Raw genomic sequence first — 13,877 nt, 5'->3', positions numbered from 1 at the left:
ACCACAGCCCTGCCGGCCACCTCCACCCTCCACCCCGGTTCTGAGGCACCAGTGATGCAGCAGCAAGCAGCAGCTCAAAGACACTATCCAGCAGTATCCAGTTGTCTCGTCTACCCAGCAGCACCCCCTTGAGTGAGGAAAGGTCGTGCCATGTCCTCACCTTCGAGGGTGTAAAAGTACCTAGGGCAGTTTCATCTTGATGGGACCATGAGTGAAAAAAGGAGGTCGTTTCCAGCCTATGCTCACACTTTATTATATACAGACACACAGTGAGTGTAAGAACATCAACATGGGACATGGACAGTAAGGGATGCCCAAAGGCACTGCCTTCTGTCCCCTTGGTGCAACCAGTCAGCATAATTTATACAAATAATACAATATTTGAACAATAAATAAGTTTGATAAATTAGATCAAGAAATTAAAAAAAACATAGAAAGACAAAGCAGCAAGGAATGATTTTGAGGACTGTGACACATTCACAGCAGTGACAACACCATCACCATCTCACCTGCACACCAGCAGCTGGAGCACAGACCCCCATCAGCACTTTTCTCTCACTGTACTATGACAAAATCCAACTGAGAAGGGGGAACCAGGGAGAGTCATACAGTTCATTAGTGCTGTGTTGTCATGGTCTAGAAGCCCTCTCTCCCTCACAAGCCCCTTCAGAAAGGGCGCTTGAAAACAAGGTACAACTGCAGACCCACTGTGCACAGTTGCAGCTTGTCTGTTTGGCACGGAAAAAAACCCCTCAAACCAGTCTCTTCTGTCCTTCAGATGGACACACTGGCACAGTTATTAACTGGGTCGGGGCAGGGGGGTAGTGGGGGAAACATCTCTAAGGAATAGGGGAGAGAAGAGATGAGGCAATGCTCTCTTGTTGGAGGCAGAGATGCTCTCTTTCATGATTCCAGAGCTCTGGCAAACTCCTTCCACATGCCCTGGCACTGATAGAGACCAGGTGGGTGACAATGCCAGCCAATCCCCTGGCAAGGAGGGGGTTACCACAAGGACTACAGGGATGCAGCTTGGAAGTCAAGAGCTACAAGTCAAAGGACAGCAGTAAAAGGCCGCTGCTGGTTATTCAAGGGAAAAATAGTACTAAAACAGCCGGTCCCTAACTCTTGCAGGGGGAGAGGCTAACAAGACACTAACTGACCTCCCCACTGCCCCCCCTAGCAGCCTCAAAGCCTCCAGCTCACTCCCAAAGATGCTGGCAGCTGGCAATGAGGGGGAGAAGGACTCTGTCCATCATGGATAGCTCTCAGCAGAAAGGAGACAACTTGAAACCCGTCCTCTCCTGCCAAGCCCCTTCCCATTTTGCCCCCAAAGAAGGACGTTGGAATGTGAAGAAACCAGGAATTGAGGGAATAGGGCAGTGAGAGAGAAATGGGAACAGATGGAGATCTGGGATGGGGAACCTGACCCCTTGGCCCTCACATGTACAAACTGTTACTCATCCAGGCCTGGTATCAAGTCTGCAATACTGTCCACATAGTAATTGGGCACCAGATCCTTGGCAGCAGCGCTGTCGCTGGCCATGTAGGCCTGCGCCTCTTCCAGGCGGGAAACGCCTGTCAGGGTGAGGATGGTAGCAAGGCCGCAGTTCTTGCCGAAGAGGATGTCTGTCTCCAGACGGTCTCCCACCATGAGGGTGCGGGACGGGTCGACACCGAAACGCTCCACGATGCAATCAAACATGTACGTGTTGGGCTTCCCCACCACCAGGGCCTTGCGGCCCGAAGCCGTTTCCACTGCGGCCGTGAGGCTGCCAGTCCCTGCAGGGAGGGAAGGAGGAGGAAGAGAAGTAGCCGCGGGAAGCTCAGCACCCCGGGTCCCGCCAGAAGATGGGCAAGAGGGATGCTGGCAGCACTGCTTCGGGAGCTGGCAGGGACGTGCCAGGGCATCCCTGCTCGTCCTGCCGCTCAGGGAACCGCCTCGCCCGCACCTGGGACAGCGAACCCCACCCGAGGCCACCCCCGCCACCAGCCCCTTCCCCCCGGGGCGGCGCGGGACGGGGCGCGGGCTCACCGGGGGTGCGCTGGCCGTCGCTGAGCGGGTGCCAGGGGTCGGGGTCGGTGGCCACCAGCAGGCACTGCGGGTCGCGCAGGTAGCCGCAGGCCTGCGCCAGCTTGGCGAAGGTGAACTGGTCGTCGTAGCCCACCAGGACGGCGCGCACCGGCTCGCCGGGTGCCGGCTCGCCCTCGCCCGCCAGGCGCAGCCCGGCGTCGCGCACCTCGCCGCGCAGCCCCTCGCCGCCCAGCACGAAGACGCGGCCGGCCCCGCTACCGTTCCCGCCGCCGCCGCCGAGGAGGCGCTGGCGGAGGAAGAGAGCGGAGCAGAGCGCGGAGCTGAAGACGTGCTCGGCGCGCACGCCGCGGAAGCCGAGACGGCTGAAGCGGCGCTCCAGCTCGGCCACCGAGCGGCGGCTGTTATTGCTGACGAAAAGGGCGGCCTTGCCGCTGCGCCGCAGCCGCTCCAGCAGCTCGGGGGCGCCGGGCACGGCGCGTTCGCCCGCCCACAGGACGCCGTCGCAGTCGAAGAGCAGCCCCTGCGCCGGGCCCAGCACCTCCCGCAAGCCCGCGCCGCTCAGCCGCCGGCAGCTCGCCATGCCGCCACCGCCGCCGCCGCCGCCGCAGCCCGCCGGCCGCCCCGCCCCGCCCCGCCGCGCAGCCAATCACCGCCCCCCGCCGCGCCCCGCCCCGCCGCGCAGCCAATCACGGCCCCCCAGCCCCCCGCCGCCACCAATGGGAGACCCTGACGCTCCCCAGGGGCAGGGCGGGGCCGAGGGCCGGCCCCCGAAGCGGCAGCGGCCGGGAGGGGGCGGGGACAGGGCCGGGCGCGCTGCCCATTGGCTGGGACCCCCGTGCCCGGCCGCCGCCCCCCGCCGTGCCCGCGCAGCCGCAGAGCGCCCCCTGCCGGCCGGCGGGGCCTGTGGGCGGCGCGGTCGCCATTACGGCCCGGCCCCGCGTCTCCGCCGACTGTGGGCGCCCGCCGCGCTCCCGCCTCCTTTCCTCCCCGCTGCGGCCCCGGGGGCTGCACTCTCCAGCACTTCAGGCTGCCAAGTGTACCCTGCTCTCACCGGCCTGCGACTTTGACACCAGCTTCTCAAATATTGGCAAAATATCACAGAACCAGTTAGGCTGGAAAAGCCTTCTAACATCATCGAGTCCAACCTAAGACCGAACACCACCATGTCAACTAGACCATGGCAGTGCATGCCACATCCAGTCTTTCCTTAAACAGCTCCAGGAACGGTAACGCCAGGGCAAAACCTCCCTGGGCAGCCCATTCCAATGTCTAATCACTTTCTGTGAAAAATTCCTCCTACTGTCCCACCTCAACCTCCCCTGGTGCAGCTTGTGACTATGTCCTGTTGTCACTGCCGCTGGTTGCCTGGGAGAAGAGGTCAATCCCCACCTGGCTACAGCCTCCTTTCAGGGAGTTGTAGAGAGTGATCAGGTCACCCCTGAGCCTCCTTTTCTCCAGGCCAAACAACCTCAGCTCCCTCAGCCACTCCTAATAGAACATGCACTCCAAACATATATATATATACACACATACATCTGTATTTATATACATATCTGTATTTATATATATATCTGCATTTATATATATACCTGTATTTATATATATCCATCTGTGTGTTTTGGGGGCAATGGGTTTCAAGGCAAAATGGGGCTGGGATCATGTCTGAGCATCTGCAAATGGCCCCAGGGGGCCAAGCTGCCCGCGCTGGCCCGAAAGCTGCAGTCAGTGTCTGTGCCTGCAGTGGGGGATCTGGGCTGGGATCTGGGCCCTCAGTGGTGGCTGGGCCCCGGCAGGGATGTGGTGGTGTGGGGAGGTGGAGATGGGAGAGCAAGAGAAGGCAGGCAAAACATACCCGGTGGTGTGAGCCAAGGGAACAAGGTGGGGGACCAAGAGATGCTGTCCCTCAGGCCGCCCTGGCATTTCCACAGCGCCTGCTGGATCCCAGAGAGGTGCTAGATCCCATCTCCCCGACCTGTGATTCCCCCATGCCCCTCACCCTGTTCAGTTCACAGTGGGCTCTCTTTCTGGGGCTGATGTGGCCAGGGGGCTTCCTCCTGCAGGCAGTGGCTGCCCCTCCTCTGTGGTTCCCGGCTCACAGTCCATGGCAGCTGCTGTGTCAGCCTCACCAGTGGAAGGCTTGGGGGATGGTGGGGCATCGCGGCTGAGGCGGGGTGCTGGCTGTGGAGGGAGCGGTGGTGGGATGGAGGGGGCTCGGCTGGGCACCATCCGTCGTGGCAGGGCTTTGGGGCTGGCTGCCTGGGCAGGAGCTGTGCTCCGGGGCTGTGTCACACATGGTGGTGGCATTGTGGGTCGGGCCGGAGCCGGGCGTTTGCCTGAAAAGAAAGCTGAGGTGGGCTGGGGTTCTCTCCACTGGGGTCTCTCCAAAGGGCAGAGGGGGCTGCAGTGCCAGCCATGGGTCAGGAAGGGGGGCTGCAGACAGGTGGATGGACAAATTGCACCTTGCCCAGCTCATGTACTGAAGAGACAAGCACATCAGCTTTTCTGGGGGCTTTTCCCTCTTGCTTTCACTAAGGGCCATGAGCTTTGACACCACTTTACTGGAAGTGTTCAACCCAACACTGGAGGACATACTGTGTCTATCCTACAGTCCCATCTTGGCTGGATCCTGGCCATGCTGCCCTGGCCAGAGGCCTTTCCCCTCATTTGGTGACAGGAACATCCCCAGTGCCCACTTTTGTGAGGAACAGCAGGATGATGACTATAGCACAGGAGCTGCCATTGGGGGGTGTAATTTCCCAAGCATCTGGGGCACCCTAACCTTTGTGGGTGGTGGTGTCAGTCATCGTTGGAGCTGGTGGCCCCACAGCTTCAGGAGATGGCCTGGGCAGTGCTGGTGACACCGGCTGGTACCTGGGCTCAGGGTCCCTGGATGTGCTGTGCAGAGAATGGGGCAGGTCAGGCTTTGGTTGGCCATGGAGGTCCTGGCCACGAGGTACCTTGCAGCCACCTGTGAGGGTACAGCCCTGGTGTGGGGCAGGATGGAGGGAGGACATGGGGAGAGCTGGGACAGCCAGAGCCTCTAGCTCCCATCAGACTTACGCCTCTCCATCCAAAAGGGTGGGGGTGCTGGTGGGAGGGGTTGCAGGGGTCAGCTCTTCCACCGGGGCAGCCTTGCAAAGTCCGGTGTTTGTGGGCGGCATGAACATGCCTGAGACATTGAAATCTACCTCTGGGTGAAGAGAAGGGAGATCCTGTGAGGAAGCACTTGCCACCCAGAGCAATGACCCCACAGCAAGGAGCCAGAGCAGCCTTCTGCTTGTCTCCTCCTGGAGATGGAGAAATATTCCTTTCCCTTCCTCTCCCCATCACCCTCTGCTGCAGCCCACCAAGTGATGCCCTGGCCCTACCTCCAGGGAAGAGAGTGTCCACGTTCTGGATGAGGGCTTCCACCACAGCCTGGATGGAGGAGACCGAGGCCAAGTCCAGTTGCATGGGGTCTCTGAGAGACAGGGGTGGGGAAGGCATCAGAAAAGGGGTTTGGAGGCATTAACCCCAAATGGGTTTTTGTGTTCATTCTGCAGGGGTCAGGGTCTGAAGGGAAGGCAGCCCAGCCAAGGGCCATGGCAGCGTGGGTGATGGGCCTTTTTCCCTGTCCTGGGAACCCTGGTTTGGTGTTGGAGGCCAGTGGTGTTGGAAGCCACACATGTCACAAGTGCTTTGGGTCTCAGCCCCCTCCTCTACTACTTTGCAGAGTGGCTAAGAGGATATGAGCTCGGTGAGGGGACATGCAACTCGGGGAGCATGGGGACAAGGGACAGGACTTGAGGATGGAAGAGGTGTAGGTGCTTTAGACCAGCCTCAAGGCTGCTGGATCAGCCTTTGCCATTGGCATTTGCCTTCAGGGCACCCCACCTGGGGCTAGGGAGCTGCCTCTCACCCCTTCAAATCAGATCTTACCCTGTGCTGTGCTGTGACCACAGCAGGTTTGGGCCCAGCACAATGGCAATGTTGCTGGGGGTCATTTTATTCACCTCCTGGTGTTCAGCCAGCTTGGCTAAAAACTTGATCAGATACCTGTGGGGTGAAAGGAGGGCAAGGGTTTAGTAGGTAGGGATTTGAGGAGGGAATGGCTACCCCTGGTGATTGCTTGGGGCTGAAGAAGCCCCGTTCCGACAAAACACCTCAGATTGTTGTAGCTGTCCTGGGGCAGGCGGCTGCAGGTGTCTCGCAGGCTCTGTACGCGGCTATCAATGTCCTTTAAGCTGTAAGAGAGAAGGGGGAGCAGAGAGCTCGGCCTGTTCCCTGTGGCAGAGAGGGACACAGTGGGCAAGTGCTGGCTGCCCCGTGGGGGCCATAGCCCTGGAGATGGAGATGTCCTGCTTTACTGTGCTGTGAAGGCAGGCATCCATGGAGGCACTGTGTTTGTATCTCCCCAAATGAGACCAAGCACCCCTGCTCCAAGTGCCAGGAAGGATGGAGGGGGTTGACTGGGGGCTTTTTGAGACGTGCCAGGGATTTCCACCCCAGTGCCTGGACCCACCTGGCCACTTTGACCCATTCGTCATAGAGTTCGAAGGTCATCAAAGGCTGGGGCAGCTCCCGCAGGTAGGATTTCAGTGCACCTGGGAGGAGAGGGGGAGCAGTGGAGCTGATGGCAGCTGAGGGATGGCAGGCACTGCCCAATCATATCTCCCCACCCTGCCTTGCTGGCACTCACCAGCCACAGCGTGGGGGTCTGAGTAAAACTCCTCCAGGGCGTTGGAGCCGCTGGCCAAGCTGCTCTTCAGCTTCTTCAGCACTGAGGCGCCTGCTGCCAGCCGGAAGAGTCCCTGGGGGTGGGACGAAGAGGGAAGGGATGCATTTTGAGTTTGGGAGGAGTGCATCTGTGGGGGGAAAAGTGATGAGGGGGTCTGGAGCACTCCCTACCTCCTCCTTCATGCCAGAAGCTAACAGCATCATGACACAGGCTTCGATGGGAAGTGCAATCTCCCGGCCCAAGCTCTTGAGGTGTGTCTCTAGGGACACACCATAGTACCCTGCCACTGGGGTGTCTGTAGTGAAGGAAGGCTCTGGAAGAGGAAGGAAAATGTCAAGAGGGATGGTGGACGCTGGGACCATCCACCATTTGGCCATGGCAACGTCCTGCTCCAAGCCTAACTTGGCTGGCTACAGACAGAGGCAGAAGCAAGACAGGCAGCATCCCCAGCCCATGTCAAGATGCAGTCCCCAACCTACCCAACATGGGAGGCAGCAGCAGGTGTAGGGAGGGAAAATGAACCTTTTCCAGCTTTGCTGGCCACACTCGTATCCCCTGGGCTCAGCTACAGCCCTTGCCAGGCTGCATGGAGAGCCAGAGGGTACCTGTCTGTCTGTGGCTTTCCCTCAGTTCTGCCAGAGCTGAGTCCAGTGATTCCAGTGACTGCCGGTGGTACTGGGCTTGGATTTCCAATAGCTGCCAGACAGGGGACAGGCAAACAGCATTCAGTTTGGCACCAGCCCATCTTGGAGAGGTGCCCATTCCCAGGACATTGCACCCACATGAAGACAGGGCAAAGAGGGAGCTGCAAGGGGAACCTGCCTGGGGTCCATGGGACTGTGTCTGTAGTGAGGGGTAGAGGGCAAATTGGAGAGCGGTATCATCAGGACAAGCTGCTTGTTTGCACTTGATGCTAACGGTGGCATTAACCTGCAGTGCCTGGAGCAAGGCCAGCTATAGGCATCTGCTGTTGCCTTGATCTGTCCCCTGCCCTGCTTGGGGCACTTGGTGTGGATGGGGGCAAGGCTGGGCTCAGACATGTTGCAGTTGACATTCAGACACTGGGCAGAAGTGAGACAGAGGACTTACTTTGATGAAGTAGCTGGCGTAGACGTCCTCTTTGGTGGAGAAGTGGTAGAGGTCAGCCATGTACTCATCCTGGGAAGGAAGACAAAAAAGAGCACTCTTCCATCCCCTCCCTTGCACCCGAGGAAGAGGAGACACCTTTGTGAAGCCCTTTCATCTGCTCTGTGAATTGTCTAGACAGTCTCTCTGGGTGCAGTGGGGACTTCTCCTTGCCTCCATTGCTTATGTTTGGGTAGTGGCAGCAACATGCCCTATGATCAAGGTCCTGGCACAAGAGGTCTCTGCACCTTCAACTCCAGTGAGCTTACAAGCTCTGCCAAAGTGCTGGGCTTTTCAGAGAAACAGGGCAGAAGTGGAGAAAGTGGATGTGAAACTTCCCTGCCACCCATGACAGATCCTAGCTTGGCTGGTTCCCGGCCTGAGGGAGCCCCATATGCTCCCTGCTTTAGCCCCTGGAGCCTCCTCTCTGCAGCAGCTTGCACTATGAATCCTTTACTCTTTTTCTTCCCTGGGCTTGGGCCATCTCCCTATTTCTGCTTGAGGGGCCCATTTGCTTTCAGAGGGCAGGACATGCTGGCTGGCTGTAATCCATCTCAGCGTGGGGTCACCTTGGTCAAGACTGGTGGAGGGGAGCAGGTCTGCAGCCCTGCAGCTGATCCACGGGGACAGGAAGTGACCATCTCACCTTGCACTGCTCCACCTTCCTCTTCACCTCCTCCTCTTCTTCCTTCAAGATCTCCAGTTTGTTGGCAGCAGAAGATGCCCCTGGGCCAGCACCAGCTCCAGTGCTGTTACTGGAACTCTTGGCAGCTTGGTTCAGCCTTTGGGGTGGGAGAGAAGAGGCACATTTATGGTCTCAGGGACGCTGGGTAGAACAGGTGCACAGACTGCTAGAGAAATCTGGCGTGGCAAGGGCTACCACTGGCAAGAGTTGGAACGAGGTGATATCAGTGTACCAAGCAGCACTGTGGGACTTTGCTGCCTTTAGTGGCAGAACTGCCTTTCTCTCTGTGCTATGGAATCAGCATCTGAGCCCAGAGCAAGATGCACCTGCAGAGAGGACCTAGCTGGGTGCTCCTGAAGAGATGTTGGAAATTGACTCCCCAGGGCAGTTATCCTCCTCTCTCGCCCAGCCTGTCTGGGGGCTGTGCTCTGTATGTCCTGCCCCCTGCCCCTAGGGCTGCAGTGTGCCCCATACCGGCTCTTGATTGTGTTCCAGTCAGAAATCAACTTCTGGAGGGTCTTCTTGCGCTTCAGGATGATGGGGAGCTCCTCCTGGGGGAGAGAGGGCCAGAGTGAGTGGGGGAGGCCTGGGGACATAGGAAGAAGCGGTGAGATTGGAGAGCGGAGCCAGTCGGGCAGCCAGGACTACCTCACTGAGCTTGTTGAGCGGCTGCAGGACATAGTGCTCCAGGGCAATCTCAAACTCAGCCACGATTTTGGCCAGCGAGCTCTGTATGCAGCAACCCATCTCCAGAGCTTTCCTGCGTAGGACAGACATGAAATGACTGTGTGCTAGAGCCATGCCCCTCTCTGACCCAACATCCCCACTATACCTGTACCCACGTGGGACCCTGAGCCAGCCCCTGGCCCTACTCTGCAATGAGAGGCTGAAGGTGCTGGATGTCCCCTCTCCCAGTCCAACACCAGTGTTTGCTCTGGGGACATGGTTTGAGCCATGGGAACCCCGGAGCCAAAACAGTGTCACCACCAGGATCTGGCATCTTTTTGGGTCACCCTGGCCCTTTCTCCCACCAGTACTTACCCCAGGCTGGACTCTGTGTCCAGTTCCTTGAAGCTCTCAGCCATCGCCATGGACAGAGCCATCAAGGGCAGCTTCTTCTGCACAGAGCCAAGGATTTGAGAGAGAAGTGGTGACACCACTGTGCCTGGCCACAGTGTGATGCTCCTCACCACAGGGCACCATGGGTGCCAGAGTTCACGGGGGTTTGGGAAGGGACACAGAAAACAAGGGCTTTGGAGGGTTATTCAAAGCAAAGACACTGTCTCTCTTTCAGGAGTGTCCCAAATTAGTGACAAATGAGAGGGTTGCCCTACTCTGCTCATCCCAGGCACATGCTGGAGGCCGCTGCTGACAATGGGACCTGGGCTTGGCATAGCTTTGGGCCACCCTTCAGCAAAGCTGGCAAAGCAGGGGCCTGGCATCCCCGTTGCTGGCAAGAGACAGAGCTGGGGTGAGCACAGGCTGCAGTGGGGAGATTTTACTCACCACTCGCTTGTCCATCTCGGAGCCACATTGTCCCTGCAGGCAGGCTTGGAGCCTCTTGGACACACTGTGAGCTGCTCGCTTGGCCGGCTCAATCCTCTGCTCAATCTGGGGGCAGAAAAGTGGGACTGGGGAAGCCATTTTGTCAACCATGGGCACTTCGAGGCCATTTCCCCTCTACCCAGCTCTAGGTGAGGGTGGCCTACTGTGTTGATTTTGCGCAGCCTGGTTTTTGGTAGCGGGGGGGCCACGGAGGTGGTTTCTGTGAGAAGCTGCTAAAAGCTTCCACCATGTCTGGCCGAGCCAATCCCTGATGGCTCTGAAGATGGACATGCCACTGGCCAAGGCTGGGCCAATTAGAGATGGTGGTAACGCCTCTCTGAAAACATATTTAAGAAGAAAATCAAAACGAAGTGGGGCACAGTGTTTTTCTAGCCAGAGGAGAGGAGGAGGTTAGAACGTGTGAGGGAAACAATGTGGCGACACCGCAGTCAGTGGAGGAGGAAGGGGAGGACGTGCTCCAGGCACCGGGGCGAGATGCCTCTGCAGGCCGTGGTGAGGACCATGGTGAAGCAGCTGTGCCCTGCAGCCCATGGATCCACAGGGGATGCAGAGATCCACCCACAGCCCGTGGGGGAGGCGCTCACGCCAGAGTGGGTGGATGCCTGGAGGAGGCTGTGATCCAGTGGGAAACCCAGTGGAGAGAGGAGGCTGGAGCAGCCTGTCCTTGGAGGACTGCACTCTGTGGAAAGGGAGACCCACAGCACAGCAGTTTGGGAGGGCTGTGTGCCCGTGGGAGGGCCTCACGCTGCAGCAGGTGTGGTGTGGTTGTTGCTCGTGAGATTGGAACCATGCTGGAGAGGTTGATGGAGAACTGTCTCCTGTGGGAGGGACCCCACGGCGCAGCAGGGGAAGGACTCCTCTCTTGGAGTAGTGGAAGAAAACCTTGGGTTATGAACTCACCAAAACCCCCATGCCCTGTCCCCTACGCTGTTGGTGGGAAGAAGGGAGGGGTTGCAGGAAGAAAATATGTTTTTAAGGGCTTATTTTACTCCTCATTATCCTCCTCTGATTTCGTTAGTAATAAATTCACTTTGTACCTCTAAGTCGAGCCTGTTTTGCCCTTGGAGTGTTTTCTCCTGGTCCTTATGTCAACTCATGACGCCTTCATTAAATTTTTCTCTCCTCTGCCCAGCTGTGGCAGGGGAGGGTGAGTGAGCGACTTTTGTGGGTGCCTGGCATTTGGCCAGTGTCAAACCACACCTGCCAGCATCCTGCCACAGTCTGGAGCATCTGGTCCAGTGAAAAGGGAGCACAGCTCCTGGTCAGGATTCATCCCTCTGTGAGCAGCTGGGAAAGCCCTTTCTGGTAGTAGGAGCCTGCCAGTCCCTTAACACCATGGTCCTGAAATCACCCTCCGGCACACAGACAGATCCCAGCCCCATGACTTGGACGTGCTGGCACGGCGAATGGCAGGCAGGAGCGGGGCAGGTTCCCACGCCCAGGCACAAGCAGACACACGCCTGCCGGCCCAGCCTGCGCCTCACCTGCACTAAGTCTTCTGACAGGAGCTCAGTTGCTTCTTGGGCTCTGCAGAGGAAGGAGAAGGAACCATCAGCAAATGTGGATGACCTCCACCCAGCTTCCTTGGGAAGGCAGGTCCTTATGCATCCTACTCGCCTCCTCAGGCAGGAGCCACAGGCTATAGCCTGGACCATCAGACACAAGGCTATGGGTAGAACAAGCCTGGGAGGACAAGAACAGCAGGAGCAGGGCAAGGGAGCCAACCTTGCTGGCTGGTGGACACCCCATCAGACAGGGTTTCCAGTTCAGTGCACCTCAGTCAAAAAGTCCAGATGTGGCCTGTGTTTTTGGAGTCAGAGTGCTTAGTGGGGCCACAACAGGAGGAGGATGTTTACTGACCCTGACTGCCACTTCTCCCCTGAAGGTGAATCCAGGGCAGTGATGTTGCAGTCTGGCACACATCTTTGCAGCCAGTAGCTGTGGGGCCACTGGTGCTGGAGCAAGGGTATCCTTGTGGTCAAGCTGAGGTCCAAGACCAATCCTCCAGAAATACCTACACAAACCCAGCTTTCTGTGGTTCTGCTCAAAACCAAATTCAAAACTCACCAGCCACCATGACCCCAAAACCTCCTCGATACCTCCCATAGAGGAAGCCTTGCTTCACAGCCTGCTATCCTTGCTATGCCCCAGGAACCTCACTTGATTTCCATCTGTTGCTGCTTTTTCCCCAGTTCACGTTTCTCTCTTTTCACTGCCTGCCAAAGCCAATGTGGGATGAGGATGTGGAGCTGCAGGAAATGTGGGTGGTTTGGTTGAAGGCAAGCAAGAGCTCATGAGATCATGGTCCACAGAGGAGAGGCTCTGCAGCAGGTGAAGAGCTTGCTCTTGGACTCCACAAGCTGCTTGAGACTTGCCTGCCTGGCATTAAGCAAAAGGGAGGTGTATCTATCATGGAGATGAGAAATCTTGAGGGAAGTGGGATGGGAAAGGGCATCATGCTCCCCTCCAGGAAATGCAAGAAGAACAAGAGGCCACCAGCATGTAGGAGTTGCTTCCCTGTGGTTGATTTGCTGGGCTGGCTGAAGGACCTCAGTAGTTCAGGGGACAGCTCTGTCCCACTTAGCCACCAAGTGCTGGGAACCTGCAGAGGTGGCAGTAAGAAAGGGAGTGAGGGGGCTGGGCAGGGAGGGCCCAGCCCTGTAATTTCAGTTCTGGGTTTTGCAAGGGGAGAGCTTTAGAAAGCCAAAGAGGAAAATATGGAAATGGCAGAGGTAGGATAGGGACAGGGTTTTGTGTGAAGCTGTAAGTCCTCCGTGAGTCCATCTGAGGACCCCATGTCCTCTCCTCAAAGGGCATTCCAGGCTGCTCATGCTGCTGGACTGGCTAGAGCTGTGCAGGGCACTTTGTTCCTGTGGGGCACCCCAGACTCAGCAGGGAGGGCAGGTCCCAGCCTGATCACCCTCCTGGTCATTGCACAGCAAGAAGGATGTGGCTGGCAGGTCCCTCCCCATTGCCCTACTGCCCCACATCCTGGGGAAGCCAAGCTTGGGAAAGCCCTGTTTCCATGTGAGTGCAGCACCTGTGGGCCCTGGGAGAGGTAGCTGGGCTTGAGGATCATTTACTGCTGAGCAGCACCAATGCAGCCTTCCCAAAGCCCCTCAGCTTATGCTGAAGATGCTCTAAACCCTAAGGTTTTCCCCCCCCTTTTCCCTTTTGCCAGGCCACCAGCACTGGCAGGTCAGTTGAGCCCCAGCGCAAGCCCTCCAGGACCCACATCTCGCTCCCTCCGGCACAGGTAGTGGAGAAGTTCTTACCGAATGGTGATGCTGGGATGGGACAGCTGCTGCCGCATTCGATTAAACTGTCTTTTCATCATCTTGAGAGTCAGCAGGAGACCACAAGAGCTGCTCTGCTTGGCTGTACCCGCTCAGCACCCCTCGACAATGCTTGGCATTGGATGCCTGCAGCCCTTCTTCCCCTCTTCTCCCTGGAGCCACTTTGCTCCTTGCTTTTTCCGAAGGACCTCTCCCTCCTTACTGCTCTTCCTCCTTCCCTCCTTACTCCTCTTCCTCCTTCCCTCGTTCCCTCTTTTTCACTTTCCCCAGCTGGTCCACTCCCTAGTCCCTCCCTGGGGATGCCCTACCTGCTTTCTTTTCCCCTCCCTTGAACTCCCTTCTCTTGCTCCCTCTCCTTTTCTGAGCTTCCTTCCTCTTCCGTCCGCCCCTCTGCTGCAGATCAGGTAAGAACAGCTCAGGGCTCCTGCTCCGTTCTGTGTTCCTGTCACCACCCCA

At 57.7% G+C, this 13,877-nt stretch overlaps 2 protein-coding genes across 2 annotated transcripts; both read right to left on the bottom strand.

Moving 5' to 3' along the window:
• Nucleotides 1-285: 285 nt before the first annotated feature.
• PDXP (pyridoxal phosphatase) lies at nucleotides 286-2,612 on the bottom strand (the record flags this gene model as incomplete). The annotated part of the gene is made up of 2 exons (XM_082279764.1): nucleotides 286-1,779; nucleotides 2,033-2,612. 2 exons carry the CDS (start codon nucleotides 2,610-2,612, stop codon nucleotides 1,454-1,456), a joined length of 906 nt encoding a protein of 301 aa, XP_082135890.1. The 3' UTR covers nucleotides 286-1,453.
• A 1,421-nt stretch (nucleotides 2,613-4,033) lies between these two features.
• On the bottom strand, nucleotides 4,034-13,501 carry SH3BP1 (SH3 domain binding protein 1; the record flags this gene model as incomplete). Its single annotated transcript, XM_082280987.1, has 18 exons — nucleotides 13,401-13,501; nucleotides 11,610-11,652; nucleotides 10,066-10,170; nucleotides 9,601-9,677; nucleotides 9,208-9,319; nucleotides 9,034-9,110; nucleotides 8,521-8,656; nucleotides 7,839-7,907; nucleotides 7,355-7,445; nucleotides 6,920-7,062; nucleotides 6,711-6,822; nucleotides 6,534-6,615; nucleotides 6,175-6,255; nucleotides 5,951-6,067; nucleotides 5,401-5,492; nucleotides 5,093-5,222; nucleotides 4,812-4,927; nucleotides 4,034-4,365 (listed from the first exon to the last, which is right to left on the bottom strand). The coding sequence occupies exons 1-18, from the start codon at nucleotides 13,460-13,462 to the stop codon at nucleotides 4,034-4,036; spliced, it is 1,977 nt and encodes a 658-aa protein (XP_082137113.1). The 5' UTR covers nucleotides 13,463-13,501.
• Nucleotides 13,502-13,877: the final 376 nt, after the last annotated feature.

This window comes from Coloeus monedula, assembly GCF_965178545.1.
Source record: "Coloeus monedula genome assembly, chromosome: 4".
Lineage (NCBI taxonomy): Eukaryota > Metazoa > Chordata > Aves > Passeriformes > Corvidae > Coloeus > Coloeus monedula.
This window is presented reverse-complemented; position numbering and strand designations above follow the sequence as displayed.